The 24,880-nt window shown below is 42.5% G+C and overlaps 1 protein-coding gene across 3 annotated transcripts in view; it reads left to right on the top strand.

Annotated features, from left to right (window-relative positions):
* Positions 1-24,880, top strand: part of Adamts18 (ADAM metallopeptidase with thrombospondin type 1 motif, 18) — a 153,145-nt gene that overhangs the window by 114,471 nt on the left and 13,794 nt on the right. For all 3 annotated transcript variants that reach the window (XM_039097861.2, XM_039097862.2, NM_001191944.1), the window contains 2 exons: positions 21,648-21,789; positions 22,807-22,933. In XM_039097861.2, coding sequence (XP_038953789.1) covers positions 21,648-21,789; positions 22,807-22,933 — 269 coding nt within the window. The remainder of the gene's footprint in view (positions 1-21,647; positions 21,790-22,806; positions 22,934-24,880) is intronic.

The following is a 24,880-nucleotide window of genomic DNA, read 5'->3' as shown; positions in this document are numbered from 1 at the left end:
CATTTCTGTCACCGTGATAAAACACCTTGACAAAGTCTTGGGGGAGGAGGGTTTATTTGGCTTTTATAATGTCATGATGCAAAATTAGCAAGAGAATAGAGAAGAAAATTAAGAACAGAATACCCAACTCACTTTTTCTACTCTTTAAACAGTCTGGGACCAATGCTTACAGAATGGTACTTCCCACAGTGGGTTGGATCCTCTCACTCCGATGACTTCATTAAGAAGACTCTATCATAAGTAGGCCCATGGGAAAACCTTATCTAGACTGTCCCATGTTGAGACTCCCTTTCCAGGTAACTCTAGACTGTGTAAGTTGAGAGTCAATACTAACTCTAGATCCTATGAGTTGAGAGTCAGTATTAGCCATCGTGCCATATGGAATATGCTGTGTGATAGCTTAAACATTTACCTATGAACAATGAAGACCACTGACCCAAACTAACCATCTACAACTTGAGATCTGAAGGTGTTAGAAATCCAGACTTAACTAGCTAATGTAACCAGGGGAAACTTCCTGTTTTCTCTGCCTTTTAACGTCCACATCTGTGGTCTGGGCAAATCACACTTGCTATGGTGGCTCTTGTGAGAATGATTTAAGATAAGTTTTGCTGCCCGTATCATATCTTTTTCCCTTTGCATATATGGCACACACATTTTAAGAAACTAACCTTAAACCTCACACCATGGTGAGCAAACTGGTGGCCAAAGGCCAGCCCCATCTCCCAGACCACATAACAATAAATTCTAATGGGACAGTGTAACTTCTTGTAAAGATGTGAACTGAAAAATCTGTTTCTAGAAACTTCTGACATTAGTGGATATCTGAGTTTGCCAAGCTTGGCCATAGACCTTGGTCATGAGCTCACCTCCAGCCATTTCCTACACCAGGGGTCCTTAAACATTTTTTACTTTTGATCCTATTTCACCTGAGGAAAATTTTAAGCAATCCTAAATACATGGGTGTATAAAATAGACTTGTCAGTCACACATTGACAGATGATAAATCATTATCTTAAAACAACTTTGCTACATAAATAATTTTATCATTTATTAAAGGAGAAAATAAAATTGCAAGCCGTCACAGTTAGATTTTATCAACGTGAATTGGCATACCTCCATTGAGAAATTGTCTCCACCCCATCAGGTGGGCACATCTGTGGGGTTTTATCTTGGTTAGCAAACCCAGGTCCTTTGCAAGTGTAGCTGGTGATCTTAAAGACTGAACCATGCCTCCAGTCTTTCCAAAGTGATTTTCAAGAAATGAGGATGGGGTTCCCTAAAACTGGTCAGATTCCTCCATCGGTATGTTCCTACACTCAAATGGTTCCTTAAACAGTAACAACCACCTATTAGGAAAATTTTGAATGAAGTCCTATAGATATGTGCTGTATGTTCAATTGAGTATGTATCATATTCTTAAAAGTATTTCTTAATTGTGTGTGTGTGTGTGTGTGAGAGAGAGAGAGAGAGAGAGAGAGAGAAAGAGAAAGAGAGAGAGAGAGAAGAAAAGAGAAAGAAAGGGAGGGAGACAGAGAGAAACAATGTCAGAGAAAGACAGTGACAGAGAAATTGTAATAAGTAATAAATTATATTTCCCTAAAGTAGACTTAATCTTTTTTTTTGTAACCATTTCCTAGTGTCTCATGAATGATCATTTTTTTTTATTAACTTGAGTATTTCTTATATACATTTCGAGTGTTATTCCCTTTCCCGGTTTCCGGGCAAACATCCCCCTCCCCCCTCCCCTTCCTTATGGGTGTTCCCCTCCCAACCCTCCCCCCATTGCCGCCCTCCCCCCATAGACTAGTTCACTGGGGGTTCAGTCTTAGCAGGACCCAGGGCTTCCCCTTCCACTGGTGCTCTCACTAGGATATTCATTGCTACCTATGGGGTCAGAGTCCAGGGTCAGTCCATGTATAGTCTTTAGGTAGTGGCTTAGTCCCTGGAAGCTCTGGTTGCTTGGCATTGTTGTACTTTTGGGGTCTCGAGCCCCTTCAAGCTCTTTCAGTTCTTTCTCTGATTCCTTCAATAGGGGACCTATTCTCAGTTCAGTGGTTTGCTGCTGGCACTCGCCTCTGTATTTGCTGTATTCTGGCTGTGTCTCTCAGGAGCGATCTACATCCGGCTCCTGTCGGTCTGCACTTCTTTGCTTCATCCATCTTGTCGAATTGGGTGGCTGTATATGTATGGGCCACATGTGGGGCAGGCTCTGAATGGGTGTTCCTTCAGTCTCTGTTTTAATCTTTGCCTCTCCCTTCCCTGCCAAGGGTATTCTTTTTCCTCATTTAAAGAAGGAGTGAAGCATTCACATTTTGATCATCCGTCTTGAGTTTCGTTTGTTCTAGGGATCTAGGGTAATTCAAGCATTTGGGCTAATAGCCACTTATCAATGAGTGCATACCATGTATGTCTTTCTGTGATTGGGTTAGCTCACTCAGGATGATATTTTCCAGTTCCAACCATTTGCCTACGAATTTCATAAACTCGTTGTTTTTGATAGCTGAGTAATATTCCATTGTGTAGATGTACCACATTTTCTGTATCCATTCCTCTATTGAAGGGCATCTGGGTTCTTTCCATTTTCTGGCTATTATAAATAAGGCTGCGATGAACATAGTGGAGCACGTGTCTCTTTTATATGTTGAGGCATCTTTTGGGTATATGCCCAAGAGAGGTATAGCTGGATCCTCAGGCAGTTCAATGTCCAATTTTCTGAGGAACTTCCAGACTGATTTCCAGAATGGTTTTACCAGTCTGCAATCTCACCAACAATGGAGGAGTGTTCCTCTTTCTCCACATCCTCGCCAGCATCTGCTGTCACCTGAGTTTTTGATCTTAGCCAATCGCACTGGTGTGAAGTGAAATCTCAGGGTTGTTTTGATTTGCATTTCCCTTATGACTAAAGATGTTGAACATTTCTTTAGGTGTTTCTCAGCCATTCGGCATTCCTCAGCTGTGAATTCTTTGTTTAGCTCTGAACCCCATTTTTTAATAGGGTTATTTGTTTCCCTGCGGTCTAACTTCTTGAGTTCTTTGTATATTTTGGATATAAGGCCTCTATCTGTTGTAGGATTGGTAAAGATCTTTTCCCAATCTGTTCGTTGCCGTTTTGTCCTAACCACAGTGTCCTTTGCCTTACAGAAGCTTTGCAGTTTTATGAGATCCCATTTGTCGATTCTTGATCTTAGAGCATAAGCCATTGGTGTTTTGTTCAGGAAATTTTTTCCAGTGCCCATGTGTTCCAGATGCTTCCCTAGTTTTTCTTCTATTGGTTTGAGTGTGTCTGGTATGATGTGGAGGTCCTTGATCCACTTGGACTTAAGCTTTGTACAGGGTGATAAGCATGGATCGATCTGCATTCTTCTACATGTTGCCCTCCAGTTGAACCAGCACCATTTGCTGAAAATGCTATCTTTTTTCCATTGGATGGTTTTGGCTCCTTTGTCAAAAATCAAGTGACCATAGGTGTGTGGGTTCATTTCTGGGTCTTCAATTCTATTCCATTGGTCTATCTGTCTGTCTCTGTACCAATACCATGCAGTTTTTATCACTATTGCTCTGTAATACTGCTTGAGTTCAGGGATAGTGATTCCCCCTAAAGTCCTTTTATTGTTGAGGATAGCTTTAGCTATCCTGGGTTTTTTGTTATTCCAGATGAATTTGCAAATTGTTCTGTCTAACTCTTTGAAGAATTGGATTGGTATTTTGATGGGGATTGCATTGAATCTGTAGATTGCTTTTGGTAAAATGGCCATTTTTACTATATTAATCCTGCCAATCCATGAGCATGGGAGATCTTTCCATCTTCTGAGGTCTTCTTCAATTTCTTTCCTCAGTGTCTTGAAGTTCTTATTGTACAGATCTTTTACTTGCTTGGTTAAAGTCACGCCGAGGTACTTTATATTATTTGGGTCTATTATGAAGGGTGTCGTTTCCCTAATTTCTTTCTCGGCTTGTTTCTCTTTTGTATAGAGGAAGGCAACTGATTTATTTGAGTTAATTTTATACCCAGCCACTTTGCTGAAGTTGTTTATCAGCTTTAGTAGTTCTCTGGTGGAACTTTTGGGATCACTTAAATATACTATCATGTCATCTGCAAATAGTGATATTTTGTCCTCTTCTTTTCCGATCTGTATCCCTTTGATCTCCTTTTGTTGTCTGATTGCTCTGGCTAGAACTTCAAGAACTATATTGAATAAGTAGGGAGAGAGTGGGCAGCCTTGTCTAGTCCCTGATTTTAATGGGATTGCTTCAAGTTTCTCTCCATTTAGTTTAATGTTAGCAACTGGTTTGCTGTATATGGCTTTTACTATGTTTAGGTATGGGCCTTGAATTCCTATTCTTTCCAGGACTTTTATTATGAAGGGGTGTTGAATTTTGTCAAATGCTTTCTCAGCATCTAATGAAATGATCATGTGGTTCTGTTCTTTCAGTTTGTTTATATAATGGATCACGTTGATGGTTTTCCGTATATTAAACTATCCCTGCATGCCTGGGATGAAGCCTACTTGATCATGGTGGATTATTGTTTTGATGTGCTCTTGAATTCGGTTTGCCAGAATTTTATTGAGTATTTTTGCGTCGATATTCATAAGGGAAATTGGTCTGAAGTTCTCTTTCTTTGTTGTGTCTTTGTGTGGTTTAGGTATAAGAGTAATTGTGGCTTCGTAGAAGGAATTCGGTAGGGCTCCATCTGTTTCAATTTTGTGGAATAGTTTGGATAATATTGGTATGAGGTCTTCTATGAAGGTTTGATAGAATTCTGCACTAAACCCGTCTGGACCTGGGCTCTTTTTGGTTGGGAGACCTTTAATGACTGCTTCTATTTCCTTAGGAGTTATGGGGTTGTTTAACTGGTTTATCTGTTCCTGATTTAACTTCGATACCTGGTATCTGTCTAGGAAATTGTCCATTTCCTGAAGATTTTCAAATTTTGTTGAATATAGGTTTTTATAGTAAGATCTGATGATTTTTTGAATTTCCTCTGAATCTGTAGTTATGTCTCCCTTTTCATTTCTGATTTTGTTAATTTGGACACACTCTCTGTGTCCTCTCGTTAGTCTGGCTAAGGGTTTATCTATCTTGTTGATTTTCTCAAAGAACCAACTTTTGGTTCTGTTGATTCTTTCTATGGTCCTTTTTGTTTCTACTTGGTTGATTTCAGCTCTGAGTTTGATTATTTCCTGCCTTCTACTCCTCCTGGGTGTATTTGCTTCTTCTTGTTCTAGAGCTTTTAGGTGTGCTGTCAAGCTGCTGACATATACTCTTTCCTGTTTCTTTCTGCAGGCACTCAGCGCTATGAGTTTTCCTCTTAGCACAGCTTTCATTGTGTCCCATAAGTTTGAGTATGTTGTATCTTCATTTTCATTAAATTCTAAAAAGTTTTTAATTTCTTTCTTTATTTCTTCCTTGACCAGGTTATCATTGAGTAGAGCATTGTTCAATTTCCACGTATATGTGGGCATTCTTCCCTTATTGTTATTGAAGACCAGTTTTAGGCCGTGGTGGTCCGATAGCACGCATGGGATTATTTCTATCTTTCTGTACCTGTTGAGGCCCGTTTTTTACCAATTATATGGTCAATTTTGGAGAAAGTACCATGAGGAGCTGAGAAGAAGGTATATCCTTTTGCTTTAGGATAGAATGTTCTATAAATATCCGTTAAGTCCATTTGGCTCATGACTTCTCTTAGTCTGTCGACATCACTGTTTAATTTCTGTTTCCATGATCTGTCCATTGATGAGAGTGGGGTGTTGAAATCTCCCACTATTATTGTGTGAGGTGCAATGTGTGTTTTGAGCTTTAGTATGGTTTCTTTTACGTATGTAGGTGCCCTTGTATTTGGGGCATAGATATTTAGGATTGAGAGTTCATCTTGGTTGATTTTTCCTTTGATGAATATGAAGTGTCCTTCCTTATCTTTTTTGATGACTTTTAATTGAAAATTGATTTTATTTGATATTAGAATGGCTACTCCAGCTTGCTTCTTCTGACCATTTGCTTGGAAAGTTGTTTTCCAGCCTTTCACTCTGAGGTAGTGTCTGTCTTTGTCTCTGAGGTGTGTTTCCTGTAGGCAGCAGAATGCAGGGTCCTCGTTGCGTATCCAGTTTGTTAATCTATGTCTTTTTATTGGGGAGTTGAGGCCATTGATATTGAGAGATATTAAGGAATAGTGATTATTGCTTCCCGTTATATTCATATTTGGATGTGAGGTTATGTTTGTGTGCTTTCATTCTCTTTGTTTTGTTGCCAAGACGATTAGTTTCTTGCTTCTTCTAGGGTATAGCTTGCCTCCTTATGTTGGGCTTTACCATTTATTATCCTTTGTAGTGCTGGATTTGTAGAAAGATATTGTGTAAATTTGGTTTTGTCATGGAATATCTTGGTTTCTCCATCAATGTTAATTGAGAGTTTTGCTGGATACAGTAACCTGGGCTGGCATTTGTGTTCTCTTAGGGTCTGTATAACATCAGTCCAGGATCTTCTGGCCTTCATAATTTCTGGCGAGAAGTCTGGTGTGATTCTGATAGGTCTCCCTTTATGTGTTACTTGACCTTTTTCCCTTACTGCTTTTAATATTCTTTCTTTATTTTGTGCGTTTGGTGTTTTGACAATTATGTGACGGGAGGTGTTTCTTTTCTGGTCCAATCTATTTGGAGTTCTGTAGGCTTCTTGTATGTCTATGGGTATCTCTTTTTTTAGGTTAGGGAAGTTTTCTTCTATGATTTTGTTGAAGATATTTACTGGTCCTTTGAGCTGGGAGTCTTCACGCTCTTCTATACCTATTATCCTTAGGTTTGATCTTCTCATTGAGTCCTGGATTTCCTGTATGTTTTGGACCAGTAGCTTTTTCCGCTTTACATTATCTTTGACAGTTGAGTCAATGATTTCTATGGAATCTTTTGCTCCTGAGATTCTCTCTTCCATCTCTTGTATTCTGTTGGTGAAGCTTGTATCTACAGCTCCTTGTCTCTTCTTTTGGTTTTCTATATCCAGGGTTGTTTCCATGTGTTCTTTCTTGATTGCTTCTATTTCCATTTTTAATTCCTTCAACTGTTTGATTGTGTTTTCCTGGAATTCTTTCAGGGATTTTTGCGATTCCTCTCTGTAGGCTTCTACTTGTTTATTAATGTTTTCCTGTGTTTCCCTAAGTGTGTTCATGTCTTTTTTGAAGTCCTCCAGCATCATGATCAAATATGATTTTGAAACTAGATCTTGCTTTTCTGGTGTGTTTGGATATTCCATGTTTGTTTTGGTGGGAGAATTGGGCTCTGATGATGCCATGTAGTCTTGGTTTCTGTTGCTTGGGTTCCTGCGCTTGCCTCTCGCCATCAGATTATCTCTAGTGTTACTTTGTTCTGCTATTTCTGACAGTGGCTAGACTGTCCTATAAGCCTGTGTGTCAGGAGTGCTGTAGACCTGTTTTCCTCTCTTTCAGTCAGTTATGGGGACAGAGTGTTCTGCTTTCGGGCGTGTAGTTTTTCCTCTCTACAGGTCTTCAGCTGTTCCTGTGGGCCTGTGTCTTGAGTTCACCAGGCAGCTTTCTTGCAGCAGAAAATTTGGTCTTACCTGTGGTCCCGAGGCTCAGGTTCGCTCGTGGGGTGCTGCCCAGGGGCTCTCTGCAGCGGCAGCAACCAGGAAGACCTGTGCCGCCCCTTCCGGGAGCTTCAGTGCACCAGGATTCCAGATGGTCTTTGGCTTTTTCCTCTGGCGTCCGAGATGTGTGTGCAGGGAGCAGTCTCTTCTGGTTTCCCAGGCTTGTCTGCCTCTCTGAAGGTTTAGCTCTCCCTCCCACGGGATTTGGGTGCAGAGAACTGTTTATCCGGTCTGTTTCCTTCAGGGTCTGGCGGTGTCTCTGGCAGGGGTCCTGCCGCTCCTGGGCCCTCCCCCACGGGAGCCCAGAGGCCTTATACAGTTTCTTCTTGGGCCAGGGATGTGGGCAGGGGTGAGCAGTGTTGGTGGTCTCTTCAGCTCTGCAACCTCAGGAGTGCCCACCTGACCAGGCGGTTGGGTCTCTCTCTCACCGGGTCTGGGAGCAGAGAGCAAGTAGACTTAATCTTAATGTCCAAGTGATCCATGGCATTGTTCTTTAAAGGGAGTTAAATAAAGTTCATTTTTCCTTTCATACAAAGACAATGAGTTGAACCAAAATGGACACTTTGGGAGCCAAAAATATGTTCACTCCAATATAAAAATGTTGAATATGTTTTACAATCCTGTGGGATGCTGAAATCAGAATGTGGGAACACAGCGAAAAGAAAAATGCTGTTCCAGTCTCAGAAACAAGTCTTCGGACAGCATGCCTCTCATGGCCTTGCCTGTGTCTCGGTTCTGGTTACAATGTGAAATTCAGCAGAAAGCTGTGTCTGCCAGACACTCAAGGGCAGCCCTGTAAGGACGATGCCCCTCTTTCTTTCCCACTCAATGTGCATTATGTCATAACCTGGCAAGGTTCTAGCGATGTCCCATCTTCAACCTCCTCGGGATGCACTGGTTCCCATAACTATCATCAAAGAGACCTGTTCCTCTCTATGTCCCTCTTGATGTCTAACATTTTACATTATATCCTTAGACAACAGAATCTAATTTTAAAAACACTAAAAACCCATTGGCACCTATTCAATACCCAGGTCTATCTTAGATACCGAACTTGCACCAGGGGTTAAAATGCAAACTGTGTTGCCCAACCTTTATGGTTGGAGTCTTTTTGAATATTTTATTTATTCTTTGACAGTTGCTGACACACGTATGACGTATCTTGGCCCTATCCTTCTTCACCTCAAATGTTCCCTCCTACTACCCCTGGACTCCTCTCCCTTTTTTTCAATGTGTTATAACCCATTATGGATTTGTGTTTTAAAAACAATACTTTGTGTCTATTCTTTGAAAACCCCACAGCTCTCTATAGTACAATTCCATCATATCTACCCGTCATTATATACATCCCTCCAGCTTGCCCCTGGACCCCATCTTGTCTTCACCACAACTCCATATCTTGCTTTTTTCTGCTATTCATAACTCTGAGTCCAATTAATGATGCTCATATGTGCAATGGATGTGGGACCATCCACTAGGATGCGGGTGATCTGCCAGTAAGCTCATACCAAAAGCTGACTGACTCCCTCCCTCAGCAACCATCAGCTGCTAAAACGTATAAGGAACAGGTCTTTGCCTCTACCTGGGGAAAGCTTCAAGGCAAGACAGAAAATGGCTGTTGGTGATCAGGCTGAATGGCTCCTGTATGACGTTAAATGGATCGCTCAGATTTCCTGGGTCCCAGCTTGTCAAGGGTGTTCTTGTAATGCCTGAATCCCGACTTTATCATATGATAACTTATTTCTCTTTGTAGCTTTCCACCACTGACATAGTATGTAGGACATTCTAGAATACTAGGAGGAAAATTTTAAAGTGTGGAGCAAACACCATCACATGATAAAGCGTGTGTGTTCTTTTGTTTCAGAGATTATAATTTGATTATGACTTTAATCCCTTTCCTCCCTTCAAACCATTACATACACCTTTCCCCCTCTCCTTCGATTCTTCAGTATATGTTATTCTCATGATACTTAATTATCTCTTAGGACCATATAGAGTAAAGTTAACTATGGTGACTAACATTTGAATCCACACACCTCTTTAATTTTTTATTTATGTATGTGTAACTGTGTGTCAGTATGTGCATGTATGTATAGGTACCTGAGAAGACCAGAACAGGGCATCAGACCCTCTGAAGCTGGAGTTACAGATTATTAAGGATGACCAATGTGGGTGCTGCAAATAGAATGCCAGCTTGCTTTGTAGCTCTGGCTGGTCTGGTACTTACAAGGTAGATCAGTCTGGCCTCACCTCACAGAAATCCACTTACCTCTGCCCCTAGAGTGCTGGGGTTAAAAGGTAAGCACCACCAAGCCCAGATGGCAAACAGGCACTCCTAAATGCTGAGCCATCACCCCAGTCACACATTTTGAGTCCTGAAACACTCTCTGGGACCCTTGTGTGCCTCTTAACCCACTGTGGGCATGAGTGGTTTACATATAAGATACTCAGACGCCATCTCAGGAGCTCACCAGACCGAGGGAGGTGATTTTTGCTCCCCCAGCATGTGGGGTCCCAGATCTTTCTCTATATCCCTGCATGTTTTGTAATCAAAGGAGAATTATACAATCCCCGGAGTAATTGACTGCTGTCAGTTAACCCCGAGAAACAAGTACATGGCCTCACACCAAATAAAAGTACCTTCTGCTTCTGGTTATTTTTATATGTCAAGGTTTTATAGGATGTCTTCATAGGCAACTCAAGAGTTTAATCTAAATGGAAAACAGACTTTCCCTTTATCACGAAGTCATGATCCAGTCCTGTTTCAAAATTGCTGTGTTACACATGTCCCCTCTCTCTGCATCCTTGGTGCTATCTGGATTCTCCATTTCCAACAGGTGGCTGTCACCCTGTCATAGGGCTCCTCATTGGCCAAGGGGCATTCCTGGGGCTGATGCTGGGATTTTAGGACCATCTCAAGCCTTGAGTAAATTTTATGCACGATTTAAATTCATCCGTCACGTTCCTGCCCTGACACGCAGACTCAGGCCACAGGCAAACAACCTACATTTCTGCACTGCTCAGAGTGAAGGCCAGTCATGTGCACGCGCAAGTCCTAGCCCCCAAAGAAATCAGCACAGACTTGGCAGTGGTCTGCTTTCTGAGATCACAGCAGATACAGGTTTTATGAAACCAGACAGTTTCCATCTCTTCGACTCACTCTCAGCAGCAAAAGTCTGGCAGGAGGGCTGAAAAATCTCTCATTAAACTTATGAACTTGTTGGTTATCTGGAGGACTTAGGGCGAGCTTATGTTTCAATAGTGTTGAGGGTATTGTGTGTGGTTGGTTGTGTTCGATGATTGGATTTGCCTGTCTTTAATTCTGTATCCCCAAACACTTCAGTGTGTGTGCCTGGGGACATAAGAATTATATAGTAAAGTGATAGAAATGAAAAACAGTTGACAGCTAGGGTTAAAACTTACACATAGCTTCTTTGGGGAAAAAAAAAACTACTGGTTTCATCTGAAGTAGACAGATATGTACATGCTGGGCTTTGTCTTTCTCTTTCTTTCTTTTTGTCCTTTGACAGTGTATAGATGTGCATGGTATATTTGGATAGTCATAACCACCACCTCCTTACCCTCCCTTATCTCCTCCCTCACCATTGAGTCCCTTCTCCTTCCCAACATATCCCCCTCTTCCTACTATTTTATGCCTCTGTGTGTGTGTGTGTGTGTGTGTGTGTGCGCGCACACACGTATGCTCACACTCATGGTGCATGTGATGTGATGTGTGATTGAGTTTAATTACAATTACTTTCCTGAGCATGGGTATGGGGTCATTTACTGGAAGAGTGGCTCCATCAACTTCCCAAGCAACCACTAAAAGCCAAAGGCTCCTCTGGGAGCCCCTCCATGGTGGAACTGTGATAGGCTCAAACTAGTGTAAGTTTATATGTATATGATTATTACATGTAAGTAACCATGGCTGCTGTGGGGTTATGAGCAGGAGTCAGGGTGTGTCCAGAAGACAGCATTGCGCCACCCCATGCTCCACCCTTATGTTCTCTCAGCTTCCTTTTCTGTAATGTCCCTGAGCCTTGGAGCAGTTGACATGGGCTCCCACTTAGGGCTGAACACAGTTAGAAGCCTTTGTATTAACCACCACTGCTGAGTTTTGGGCTGAGGATGAAAAGTTAATGTCCTCCCATTTTAAGATTGATATAGAGATCAGCCAAGATCAATGGCTAAGATCTTTCTTTCAGTACTGTGGGAAAGGCTTGCTTAATAAACAGTGTTAGGAGACCTTGGTGGTGTAAAACTCAGATTCTTTTCCTTTGCTGATTAACTGCTTGTGGTGCTGGGGACCCATCCTGGGGCTTTGTGCTTTAGGCCACCTCCCTACTGCTGAGCTACATCCCCAGCCCAAGGTGTGTCTGGCTGAGGAGAAAGTTCTTGCTGCTTTGTGCCTCTCATTCATTCTTTTCTGTCCCTTGGGCTGTCTGTCTCTGTGTGTCTGGCACAAGGCGGCGGTGAAACAGCCGTCCTCCAGCAAGCTCTCCTACGAATGAAAGAGGATTCTTCAGGAGCAGCATGACATCATCCTTATCTCCAGAACAGAGTGATCCCAGAAGGCAGGGCAGCAAGGCTGCTAGTCTTTACCTGAAATCCGATCTCCCAGATCCTTCATAGCATTCCTCTTAAAAAAAAAAAAAATATAAACGGCTTTACCTTTAGTTTTGAACATTTCCCCTCCCCCTCGGCAGTGTCAGGCTGCAGACAGGCAGGTTTAACTCCCTGCAAGCCCAGTGGTATTTGATAGCACAGCAAAGGAACCCTAAAGCTAAGCACACAGCAGCCTTGGGAGTTAGCAACGGGAAGGGAGACATAGGCTGACCTCAGGTTAATGTGCAAGGCTGGAAAAAAAAAAAAACTCTACAGAATTACCGTGAGCTGAATGTGGTGGTGCACATGTTTAATCACAGCACTTTGGAAGCAGAAGCAAGCTGATCTCTGTGAGTTCGGGGCCAGCCTGGGCCGGCACAGTGCTTTTCAGGCCCACAAAGGCCTGAGAGGGAGAGAGGGAGAGAGGGAGAGAGGGAGAGAGGGAGAGAGGGAGAGAGGGAGAGAGGGAGAGAGGGAGAGAGGGAGAGGGAGACACAGACAGACAGAGAGAATATTGGGACACAAAGAGAGAATATAAATGAGAAAGAATTACTATGATAAATAACTTACCCTGTACTTTCTGGCAAAGGGAGATGCTATGGGTCAAGGGTCCAAGCAGATGGGTACATTGATTAGCGAGGTGACCATGTACAAGCACCGCCAATAAGCCCTGTGCTTTTCCCCTAGCTCCTGCCCTTGCGATAATTCTGCCTCAGTCCTCCCCTATGTAAGATAGCTGTAATGTAATGGGTAAAAGTGCTCTGTGAGATGAGTCAGCATAGACCATAGGACAGTAGCCAAGAAGCATGCATTCAGTGAAAACAGACAACGCAAGGGGTTCAGATTAGCTGATGTAGCCCTCAAGTGAGAGACAACCATTCCCAAGGAGCTTGAGCATTAACTGATGATTTGTTTGAGACGCCATATCCTGTTTGAAACTGGAGCCTCAGGTTAATTCATGGCCCACACTTGTGTGGTGGATCAGTAAGCACTGTTTCTCTTTGTTAGACCCAGGAATGACTTAAAACCCTCCCAGAGATACAGTGACTTAGCCCACACCTTTGAAGCTGCTCTTCAGATGACTTCCTGCATTGTATTATTGTTGCTTGTCTAGACTCAATTCTCTACACAGAAGGTGAGGAAAACTGGATACATTTTAACATATAGTGGGGTTGCAGAAACCACATAAACTTATATTTTAAAAAAAATCTTTAAATAGTTACCTAAAAGTCTGAAGCTATAGTTCAGTGATAGTCTAGTGGGCATGCTCTAGAATGCATGTGTTTAATCCTCAGTAAAACACACACACACACACACACACACACACACACACACACACACACACACACTGTTAAGATTCAATAGCCTGTTAAAATAAGCTATTCTCAGAACTTGAAGCAGTGATGATCTCTTTTGGTTCTTGCACTAGTGAACTCACTATAGTTGTGTTTACCTGAACAAGACCTGCAAAAATTCTTTTTGTAAGTTTGTGTGTTTAGTTGGGGACAGGATTTCAATAAGTTGCCCAGGATGGCCTTGAACTTAAAGTTCATCTGATTCAGCTACAGAGTGTCTGGGACTATAGGCCTGTGTCACTTATACAAGCTAAACCTTTACATCGGAATCCCAGACATTGTTTCCGAGCATGAGAAGCAATGTTCCGAGAGACCATATTGAGGGTTACAACTAGACAAGAGGATATAGTCCATCCTTTGCCAGCTGACATTAGAATATCCGCCTACAATCTGAGGGCTGATAACATCTTTGTATAATATTAACATCAACTTTAAATGAAAGAAAACATTTGGAAACCCTTGCTTGGGTAGGGTACAAGATATATCCCAGAGACATGGCTCTCACTGTGTTTAAAGCAACCAAGCTCATTATGGGGTTAGAAGGCTAGCTCCATTGATAAAATGCTTGCTGCGTATAGGTGATGACCCAAATTTGGTCCCCAGAATTCACATTGAAAAGCCAGCTGTGGTAGCAGCACCAGGGTGGGTGTGATGGGGGATGCTGGAGTTCACTGGCCAGTCTGTTTATCCTCATTGATAAACTAGGAGCTCCAGACCAACAGAGGACCGCAGGGTCCTACGGATCAAGGTTGAGAATACCAGGGAGCAACACACAAGGTTTAATTCCGGCCTCTATGGGCGCTTTCCCAAACCCGCACACTTAGAAACAAACAAAATCAAATACACAATGGAAGACAAGGAACATGATTCCTCACATACAGTAAAAGCCAATCTTTAAAACCTATCTGTGAAGTTGGATTTTCATGAGACAACTTAGAAAACTCATGCGCTCATTTAAAAAAAAATAAGTTTTCAATAATGAAACCAATATAAACCTCGTAGAAGAAGTGTGTAAATTTTAACAGAAAGTAAAAAAACAGAAGCTAAGGAAAAAGCCAGTTATCTACCTAACATTATAAGATTATATTGGGTGCCCTTGGCAGAAGCTAGCCCCCCTGCTTCAGAGGGCAGTTGGTAGGCTCCAGTCTCCTCTGTGGTTTTCTAGCTTAAGAAGCTGTGAATTTTATAACCATGCACCCTGCGGTCAGAACTGCAGAGCGCTGTGTCTGAAAGGCAGGTGGCTCTTGTGTTAAAGGTAGACATTAAACAGTTACTATTAAGGACCTGGAAGTATTTAACAGAGTGGCTTGCCAGCTGTAAATTAGAGACCCAATCCCAGTTGGCTGGAAAGTTCTCTGGACTAAGTCCAGTTAAGTAGACTGAATCACTGGCGGTCTTTCCAAATTTGCACATTAAACAGCTAGGCCGTTCAGCCCGCCATGCAACGCTGGCAGTTCAGAAGTAGCATCGCCTTAATGCACTGAGCTCCCATCAAGGCACGGATGAAAAACCTATGGGATCGGGAGAGTGGCAGTGTCAGCCGCCCCAATCCCAGGCTGAGAAAAGCAACTCATTGTTGACAGTCATGGAGAAGGTCTTTATTATTATTTTTTTTTTTTTTTGGTTCTTTTTTTCGGAGCTGGGGACCGAACCCAGGGCCTTGCGCTTCCTAGGTAAGCGCTCTACCACTGAGCTAAATCCCCAGCCCCGAGAAGGTCTTTAAATAGCTGTGAATGACTGTCAGTATCATTTTCAGGAGGTCTGTTGTCTGAGGTTCAATACCCCAGCATTCAAAGAAGAAGTGGGCCCTTGAAAATCTCTCCAAGAGATTCACAGAGCCTAGGTGCCCTTAATGGGATTGTCACGGTCACATTGAAACCCTTGCGTATCAATGACAAGGTCACCAAGCTGAGGGCTGTGGTCTCCCTCGATGAGGAAAGAAATTGTTAATCAAATGATTATTGTGGGTTTTAAAGTTTTCAAGTTGTTTCTTTCAATTAATTAAGTTTGGTCTGAGCTGCCTTCACAGCCATGGGACCTAAATAGTAGCGGAAAATATTGTGAGCTCAAAAGGAGCCCTGCATTTGGTTTGATGGAGTGATGAGCTCTTATTAAATCCAGGGACCTTGGATTTTTCTTTTGCTCTGGGATCACAGATTCTCAAAAGTGAAATTGAGTTCTTCACCAAACTTAGGTTTTGGAAATAAGAAGAGCCTATAGAGATTACCTTAGACCAAGTTCACTGTCTGTTTCCAGAGTACGTTTTAAAGCCACAAACATAAGAAGGGAGGTTCCTTCCTGCACATGTTCCATTTTCTGCCATCCGCCTCCTCCATGCAGAATAAAGAAAAGGGCAGACAGTGCCTTAAGGTCATTCATTGTGTGCTTGGAGTTTATGTGGTCTGCCCTGCTCCCTGTAGAAGTCATTTCTTCTCTCAGAAGGCTTTTAAGAGCTCACGTTGAAGTATCCAGCATGCTCTCCTCTGGTTTATGTATTTGCTTTTAACATACATGACTGCTCTTATAACAGCATGTGGATTTATAGCTACGTAGACAGCAAGGTCGAGCCTTAGGTTTTTAAATTTGGGGTGCTTTTAATTCACTTAATGCCTTTGTAAAAACACACTCACGTGTTCCACAAATAAATACAAAGAATGTGTCTTCTGTGTTAGTGTCTATAAAACTAATAGAATGTATACAGTGGGTCATTATAGGGGTTTTTGACTTACTGATTTAAGGTTGCATGTTTTCTGTAAAATTCTTCAATACATTGTGCCTTTTTAATCTTTCTTTCTTTTTCCCTTTTGTGCTTGTTTGGATCCTATGCGTTAAGTGTTCTTTACAGCTTTTAAATGTCCTATTCAGAGTTCTCTCTCTTAGCTGAAATATTTTACTTTTTCTAAGGACCTTTCCATATTTTCCATTAAGTGAGAAGGAAGGGGAGATGGGAAATGTTTTCTTTGTCTCTTCACGGGGACTCTAAAGCCTCAGAAAAGTTTAAGCCCCCTTTTGTTCATTTTGACACAGAGCTCAAGTCCTCAGCAGGGTAGTTTGATAATTAAGTCTGGGCTTCACGGTATAAACCTGGCATTCAAGAGGCAGAGGCAGAAGCAGGAGGATCATGAATTCGGGAAGGCTCTGCTATGTAGTTCCGGTTCTAGTTCTTAAAAACAAAACAACTGCAGCCCTGGGGAGACAGATTCAGGAGGATCAGAGGTTCTAGGCCAGCCTCAGTGAGCTCAATGCCAAGGCAGATGACTTGCAAGTATAGTTCAATAACTAAGTAAGTAAATACGTGGGAGTTGCAAGAGTCAAGAGTCTATGGTGGCTCCATGATCCCGTGTTGTCTTATAAACTTAAAAGGATGGGCTGATATCTCATGAGGAGGAGAAGGGCCAAGTGAAGAGTGACCTTTATGGATATAGGAAAAGAGGTTGTATCTAATGTTGGACTTGAACGAACCTCCCAAATACTCAGATTCAGAGGCTGAATGAACAGTGTGGAGGCCAAATGTGGAGGCCAGTGATTTGGGATTTCATAGGGAATGGCTACCACTCGTCACTCAGGATACTTGGAATTGGCCCGACTTAAGTGTGATGTTACTAATGACCTGGGCCATGTTCAAAAGCTTCTGGAGCAAAACAGTGATTAAGCCACAGCAATGTTCCGCCATGGTTTCTACCTCAGTTCCTTCTTAAGCTCCTGCTCTGGCCCTCTCAATGATGGACGCATGGACGTGTAAGTCAAACTGCTTGGCAAACCAAGTTGCTTTTGGTCGTGATGTTGATCACAGCAACAGAAAGGCAAACTGGAATGTGGTGGGGGAGAGGTCTGAGACAGGGGCCAGGCGGAACAGCACAGAGATGTCAGGGAGAAGCGGGCTGCAGAGACAGAAACAGACTTCTGAGGGACATGGAATAAGTTTCTTCCTGCGAGCAGTGTTGGTTAGGTTGAATGATTGGCTGAGATGGCAGCCTGGAAAATGTGGGCATCTTGGTTGGTTGGTGCTTCGTGTAGAGGAAGCTTTTCTTCTCAGTCTTAACCTTTCAGTGTTGCTGGGAAACCATGTGTTTATACGAACTCCAGAAGTGTATCTAAAAAGTGAAAGTAACAGATACCTGGAATGCTCAATGGAAGCTTGTTAAACCATGTTCCCCCTTTAGATTGAGTTGGGGGAAGGGCAGGCAGGATGGTCTCAAACTCTGTAGCCAAGGACCACCATGAACTTCCTGAGCGTCCTACTTTCACCTCCCAAGTGCTGGTATTGCATGGGCCTTGTTAATGTGATCCTGGGCTTGAACCCAGGGTTTTATGGATGCTAGACAAAGGCTCTTCCATTGTTCTACAGCCCTAACCCCTCGTTTGCTTGCTTGCTTGCTTTCCCAGTGCCGCAGAAGAACCACTTGTAAAGTTCTCTACCACACCAGGGATCTAAAGTCCAAACCCTTGTTAACCCCCAAGTCACCAAAGTGTTCACCCTTGCAGATTAAATAAAAAAGAAAGGCAAGAACTAACATTATTTTATGTCCCTATTTTAAGCTGGGTCTTTTCTTTGTATTTTCACAGAAGTCCATTCACTGAGCAGTAAAACTCAGCAGTTAGTTTGGATAAAGGTATAGGCAGTCATTGAAAGTGGAGAACAGTCAGCACATTTTTTTCCTCTAGAGCACACAGGCATGGGCCCCTGCTATGTGCAGCTGAGTCTGACTCCACCGTACCATGGCATCACCCTGCCAAGGCCTTCCTTGCCTTGCCATAGCTCTTCTGCCTCTCACAGGTCCCCTGTTGCGCAGAGACAGTGGCAATCAAGATTGTTAAGATGTGTCACCCTGCTTTAGCTGAGGAGAAAGTGGGATGAAATATCCGTAAAGAGCAAGATCACCTCCTGAACTAGCTTCATTCCTGTTGCTGGGATAAACACACTGTGAAAAGTAACTTAGGGAGGAGAGTTTGTTCTAAGTCACAGGTCAAGATTGCACCCCTTCCTTGGGTGAAAATCAAGACAGGAAGCTGAAGCGATGTCATATCCACAGTCAAGAGCAAAGAGAATGAATGCACCATGCCTAGAGCTTAGCTAACATTGTCTATTCTTATACAGTCAAGGACCCCACGCCAGCCAATGGAGCTCTCCACTTTTAAGTTGGATCTTTTTCTATATCAGTTAGCACACTCAAAATAAAGACCCCTATCCAAATATACACACACACACACTCATATACACACATACATATATACATTTACATATACACAAATACACATGCATACACACACATACACACATATATACATATATACACATATGCCCCCACACACATACACATACATATCCGCACATTTACATACATGCATACACATACACACAAACTCATATCACACATACATATATACATTTACATATACACAAATACACATGCATACACACATTTATACATATATACGCATATGCCCCCACACACATATACACATACATATCTGCACATTTACATACATACAAACACACATATACATAAACACATATATACACACACATACATACAAACATACCACACACATATATATACACACATATATATACATACATATCCATGCATTTACATACACAAACACACATATATACACAACACACATACAACACATACATACACATACACACAAACATACCACACACATATATATACACACACATAAATATACATACATATCCATGCATTTACATACACAAACACACATATATACACAAAACACACATACACACATACACATACGTATACATACCCCGCACATATATACACAAATACATATACATACATATATACATATACATACATATCTACACATTTACATACACACAAATACAGACATACACAAACACACACACACTCACAAATAGACAGACAGACAGACATGCACACAGGCCAACCTGGTCTAGACAGTCCCTCACTAAACTAAAACCTCTTTACAGGTGATTCTGGGTTGTGCTGAGTACACAAAACAAAACCATCACAGTTTCAGAGTCGAGGTCTGTTCTTCCAATTCTTCTGTGCTCTTCCAATTTGACTGTGACTTGTCTGAATTTATTTAATCTGACACCAGAAAATTAGCAGAAACACAGTAAAAAGGATAAACAAGGGGAGCAGAACTTTTTCATTGGTAACTGGTGAGAATAGGATGTTTGTTCATGCTAATGTTTCTTCCTGTTGCATTGTGTATTAGTTTCGTTTCTAATAAAATATGGCAATGGGGGTAACGCAGATCCATCTGCTAACGTGACTCTGTCTAGAAGACTCCATGATTGGTTGGTCATACTACCACGTGGTGTTCACGCCATGCTCCCTTCAGTGGTAGACAACACTTCTGGGGGCATTTAAGCTAACAGCAATATGAAACCCATGTGGCAGCACCCTAAAGAGCAGAGTGGTCCAGTGGTCCAGTACCACCCAGCCAACTTTAATTGAGGTGGGATCCCAACAGACAGACACCAGGGGTTCCTATTTTTAACTGTCTGCAGCCTTTGCTTCTGGAGTGTGTGTGCCCAGTTCTGGTGGTAAAGAATTTTCCGCAAGACTCTTGGGGTAGGAGCAAACCAGTTATTTATATTCATGAATTGAGCTTGAGAGAGAGAGAGAAAAAGGAATGGCTTAAAAGAGAGGACACCCAGAGAGTGTTTGCCCACATCAAAAAGGAAGTTATGGACAGCATTGGAAAAGCGTGGTCTCTTTTTTTTTTTTTTGCAGATTTTATTTAAATATAGACATTTCCGTGATCTTGTATACATTCATTGTAGGGCTGTTTGGAGGAATGTTCTGAGATAATGTAGAGAAAACACTGGCAGAGCGCCTGATAACCAAGGAGACCCACGGGCCACAGCTCATCAGGAATCACAGCTTATGTGTGCGGTCACATCAGACCTGGGTCCTAGCCCTTTTTTAGATTAAATCCCTTATACCACATACATATATTGACTCTTTTAGGATTTATTTTAAATTAAAATGATATGTGTGAATATGTTTGTGATTGTGTGTGTGACTGTGTGCTCTTATGTATATGTTTCCATGTGCGTATGTTTGTGTGCATGTCTGTATCTTCGCCTGTGCATTTTTGTGTGCACCCACATGAATCCAGGTGCCTAAGCAAGCCAGAAGTGTGTGTTGGTTCCCTTGAAGCTACAGTTAGTTACAAGCAGTTGTGGGCCACCCAGCAAGGATGCTGGGGATTAAGTCAGGGTCTGGTGCATATGTTTCTAACCACTGAGCATTCTCTCCAGTCCCTGTAACTGCTCCATTTAGACATAGTGTGTAGATAGTTTCTCTTTGCAAACTACTTTCGAAAAGTCTGTTGGAACCCTACTTGGGCTGTATAGTAGGGGCCGGCCACTCTGACTGGGATATGCTATAACTTGGAGGCATACTTATTCTTTGCTGAGCTTCAATCATAAAAATTTATGAGTCAGTTTACGATCAGTTAGAGACACTCTCACCGATACTAAGTATTAGCCATAGAACACTAGTGTGTGTGTTTTGTTTAAGGTTGAGACCCAATGATATGACATTTCTTTATTGTGTGTGTGTGTGTGTGTGTGTGTGTGTGTGTGTGTGTACATGTACATTCTCACATGGATGTGAATGGTGGAAGTCCAAGAATAACTTTGTCGGATTCTGTTCTCTCCCTTTACCATCGTACATCTCCCAGAATGCATTTAGCGCCCCCCCCCCCAGGATGGTGCCTATAGCCGCTGAGCCATCCTGCTGACCTGCTGACCTGCTGACCTGCTGACCTACTTGTCTCCATTTTAAAGGCTCCTTTGCTTTCTTAATATTGATATCTTTACTTTTACGTGATTACAAAAAGCATCAAATTGGGTTTTTCAGCATCTATCTACTCCGGTTTTGATCCTAGGAAGGTTAATGGTTTAAAGTGTCACGGAGAGCCTTTATATAAATTAACATGTAACATTCTTGGGAACAAGAAATGGCCTGATTTTAAGGCCAAAATGGCATACAAATGTCTTTAAAATGGTCAATGGAATCTCTACAGATCCTGGGTCTGGCTGGTATGCTGATCTCTTAAGTTTTATCTCACCTCATGCAGATTCTGACCCAAGGCAAGAACCCCGGGATCACTTGGAAGTACGCACTTCCCAAGGTCATGAATGTAACTCAGCCAGCGGCCAAGAGACACCACCACACCTGGCGCACAGTACAGTCTGACTGCTCGGTCACCTGCGGCGGAGGTAACGGGCTTCCTAACTCTGCTTCCCGGATGATCTCTGCCTACAGGTGTCATCCAGTCAACGGAAGGACGCCAGGGACTCTCGGGAAACACCAGGCAGTTTAAATCCAGGTCTCTAGGAAACAAACTGTTTTAGCTGCCTGTCAGTCATAAAGGGAGAGGCATTTGAATCATGTCTCAGATGCTGTTTCAAGGGAAAAAAATGAAAACCAAGGAACGATTCAAAGCCAAGCGGTGCTCCCTATCTGAGGAGCTAAACCTGAGTATTTACAATGAAATGTGAGCCCCTGGTGAGAGATTTTGACTCCCGGGAATCAGGCGGTATGGTTCCCCTGAAACAAATATTCGCGTAATCCAGTCATGAGCTGGTCGGTGTAAATGGATATCCAGAGTTTAACTTTTTAGGTATATTTGCATCACCTCATGGTGAAGCAACATAGCACTCACTAGTGGCTTGATTATTCTGGGTGGGAGTGTTTCGCCTATCTGTGTGTATGTGTATTACATGTGGGCAGCGCCCACAGAGGGTAGGAGAGGACATCAGAACTCCCTGGAACTGGCATTGCAGATGGCCATGGATGCTGGGAATCAAACCCTGGCCCTCTAGAGGCAGGAACAAGGTAACTGCTTAAGCCATCTCTCCAGCTATCTCACTAGTGTTTTATTGATATAAATATTTTCCATTTAGACCTTTAAAATTTATGTCAAAGCTTCCTAGGACGTTTCATTTTATGGTCTCTCTGTTTCCAATACTATTTATTCTAGATGGCTCTAGAATCCACTTGAAGATTAAAAGCATGTATTAGAATTACTCAAGTATACAGTCAATTATCTTGAGGGTAAATGGAATTCCAGTGGGCTGAAATTGTATCCAAGGGAGTCATTTTCACAAAGCACGTGGATCCCATGTCTTAAATAGGTTACCAGAACACTGATTGACCCCAAAGCAAGCCGGGAAGCTAGACAGAATGGATCGTCTGCGTTTCTCCCCATGTTAACTTCTGGCATCTTGCTCTAGGTTACATAAGCATCAAGGCCATTTGCTTACGAGATCAAAACACCCAAGTCAATTCCTCATTCTGCAGTGTAAGAACCAAGCCAGCAACGGAACCCAAGCTATGCAATGCTTTCTCCTGCCCAGCCTAGTAAGTCATCTGCAAATGCCTCCTTGTTGTATGCGTTCTCCCACAACTCGGCTACCGGCAAGACATAATGCAAAGCACTGGCCATACTCCTGGTTGGAAGGGATTCAGAAAGAAGCACAATATTTAATATAAGAATCTGGAAAAGAAAAGATGGTTGAAGTTGAATCATGAGACCTAAGAATATGAATCTGTGAATGTCTCATTCACTTATGTTTTGCTATGGAAGCTTGGTAGAAAAAAGGTGGTTTTTCTTCCCCTCCTGTCAGTAGTAAGAATTGGACCTAGGGTCTCATGCTGACCAAGCAAGATAACTGAGCCATAGCTGCAGCCCACCCAACCCCCGTTTTTAACTTGCGATTGACCACCCTCTTTCCAGAATGGAACGAAGCAGCTATTTAACTGACACACGATCTTATATTAGTTCAGTGTGAGCATTGCTTAACTTTTACATAGGTCATCCAAGAATGCAGAATAATGACAGTAATGCAGCCCATGAAACCAAAAATGCGAATCGCACAGTAGTAAGAGGCAAGCTGGAGGGGTGACGGCCAAGTGGGGACTCCTCCAGAAATGGCTGTCCCTCAGAAGCACTCAGGGGGATTGTTCAACACTCATTTTAGCCATGCCAGTGTTGGAAGATGAATCTAACTAAGCTTCCTGGCCAAGTGGAACCCTTTCTTAGGTGGTTTATCTTTAGCCAAATATTCTCATATAAAGCAGGAGTGAAGTCACCAGGGGTGACACATGATTTTAAGTGACAGCGTTTTGTGTGTCTGTGTGCTCACACATGTGTATGCATGCGCACTAATATATATTTATGTGCAAAAACGAACATTTCATTTTCTCAAAATTGTCTGGGGTTTCAGGTACCCACCAATCCTGCATGCCCACTTTCTCTCAGATTCTGAAGCTAACCATGACTACAAAGAGAAGAGGGCCTGGGGAAGGGGGCTTCTGTGGATTTTCCAAAACATAAAACAGTCCCTTGGTGGCCCTAGGATACATTTAACAGAAAATGTTCTTGACTGTCCTGGGTTCATCTGGTTTTTAGGGGAAGTAGATATAGCCTGTGTACTAATATTTACATACAGAGTCATGACACTGATTGGCAAGATGATAGCTTCTGATTTCAGGACTTCCTCCTAGTGCCAGTTAGACCGCCTAGCAAAAGAAAGGGACTCTTGATACATAAGTTTTTGTAAAGAGCATGCTGAGGTCATCTAGAACTTCTAGACTCTCCTGAAACCTGTGAGGTTCCGTGAAAAACAAGCTTGTTTCCCAGAATCAGAGCAACCCTTTGCAAGTACTGCAGAGGGAAGCTGATGTCATAGGTGGCCTCCTCTGCCCTCTCTCTTTGTTCTCTGCCCTTACTCAGTGTCAATATATTCAATTAAGAGAACTGCTCTTCCCCAAGCATAGATTAGAAAGAAGGGTCTGGACTCTGAGAAGCGTGGGGACAAAGGAACCACCTGATCTGACTCTGTTACTTTTTCTGCATCAAGCATATCATGGGGACTCACTGTACGTCAGGCCCTGAGCTGAGCAGTGTGGTGTGGGGGTAACAGGATATGGTCCCAATCATCAGCAACAACCTTCCATGGTGGACAGAAATGATGGATAAGCACAGAAGGACTGAGATTCACAGTCCTGTGCTAGAAAATGCTAGGCAGTAAGGGATGAAATGGACAACCTGGAGTCTGTGCCTGGGGCAAAAGTAACGTTAGTTGAAAATGTAGCCTGGGAGTCAAACACGGAAGGCCAGACACACCACCCAAAAGTGCCCGTGTGACGCTCTTTCCAGAGCATGTACAACCCATCCTATTTGTCACAAAAGGAAAGCAACTTGGATTTAACAGAAAAATACCATTTGTGTAGGCAAATGGCAAAACTAGCAATTTCATACTATTTTTTAAAAGATATTGTAAGGTACAAAAATTATGTAAATAT

The sequence above is a fragment of the Rattus norvegicus genome, chromosome 19, assembly GCF_036323735.1.
Source record: "Rattus norvegicus strain BN/NHsdMcwi chromosome 19, GRCr8, whole genome shotgun sequence".
NCBI lineage: Eukaryota > Metazoa > Chordata > Mammalia > Rodentia > Muridae > Rattus > Rattus norvegicus.
Note: the sequence above shows the minus strand (reverse complement) of the source record. Positions and strands in the feature narration are given on the sequence as shown.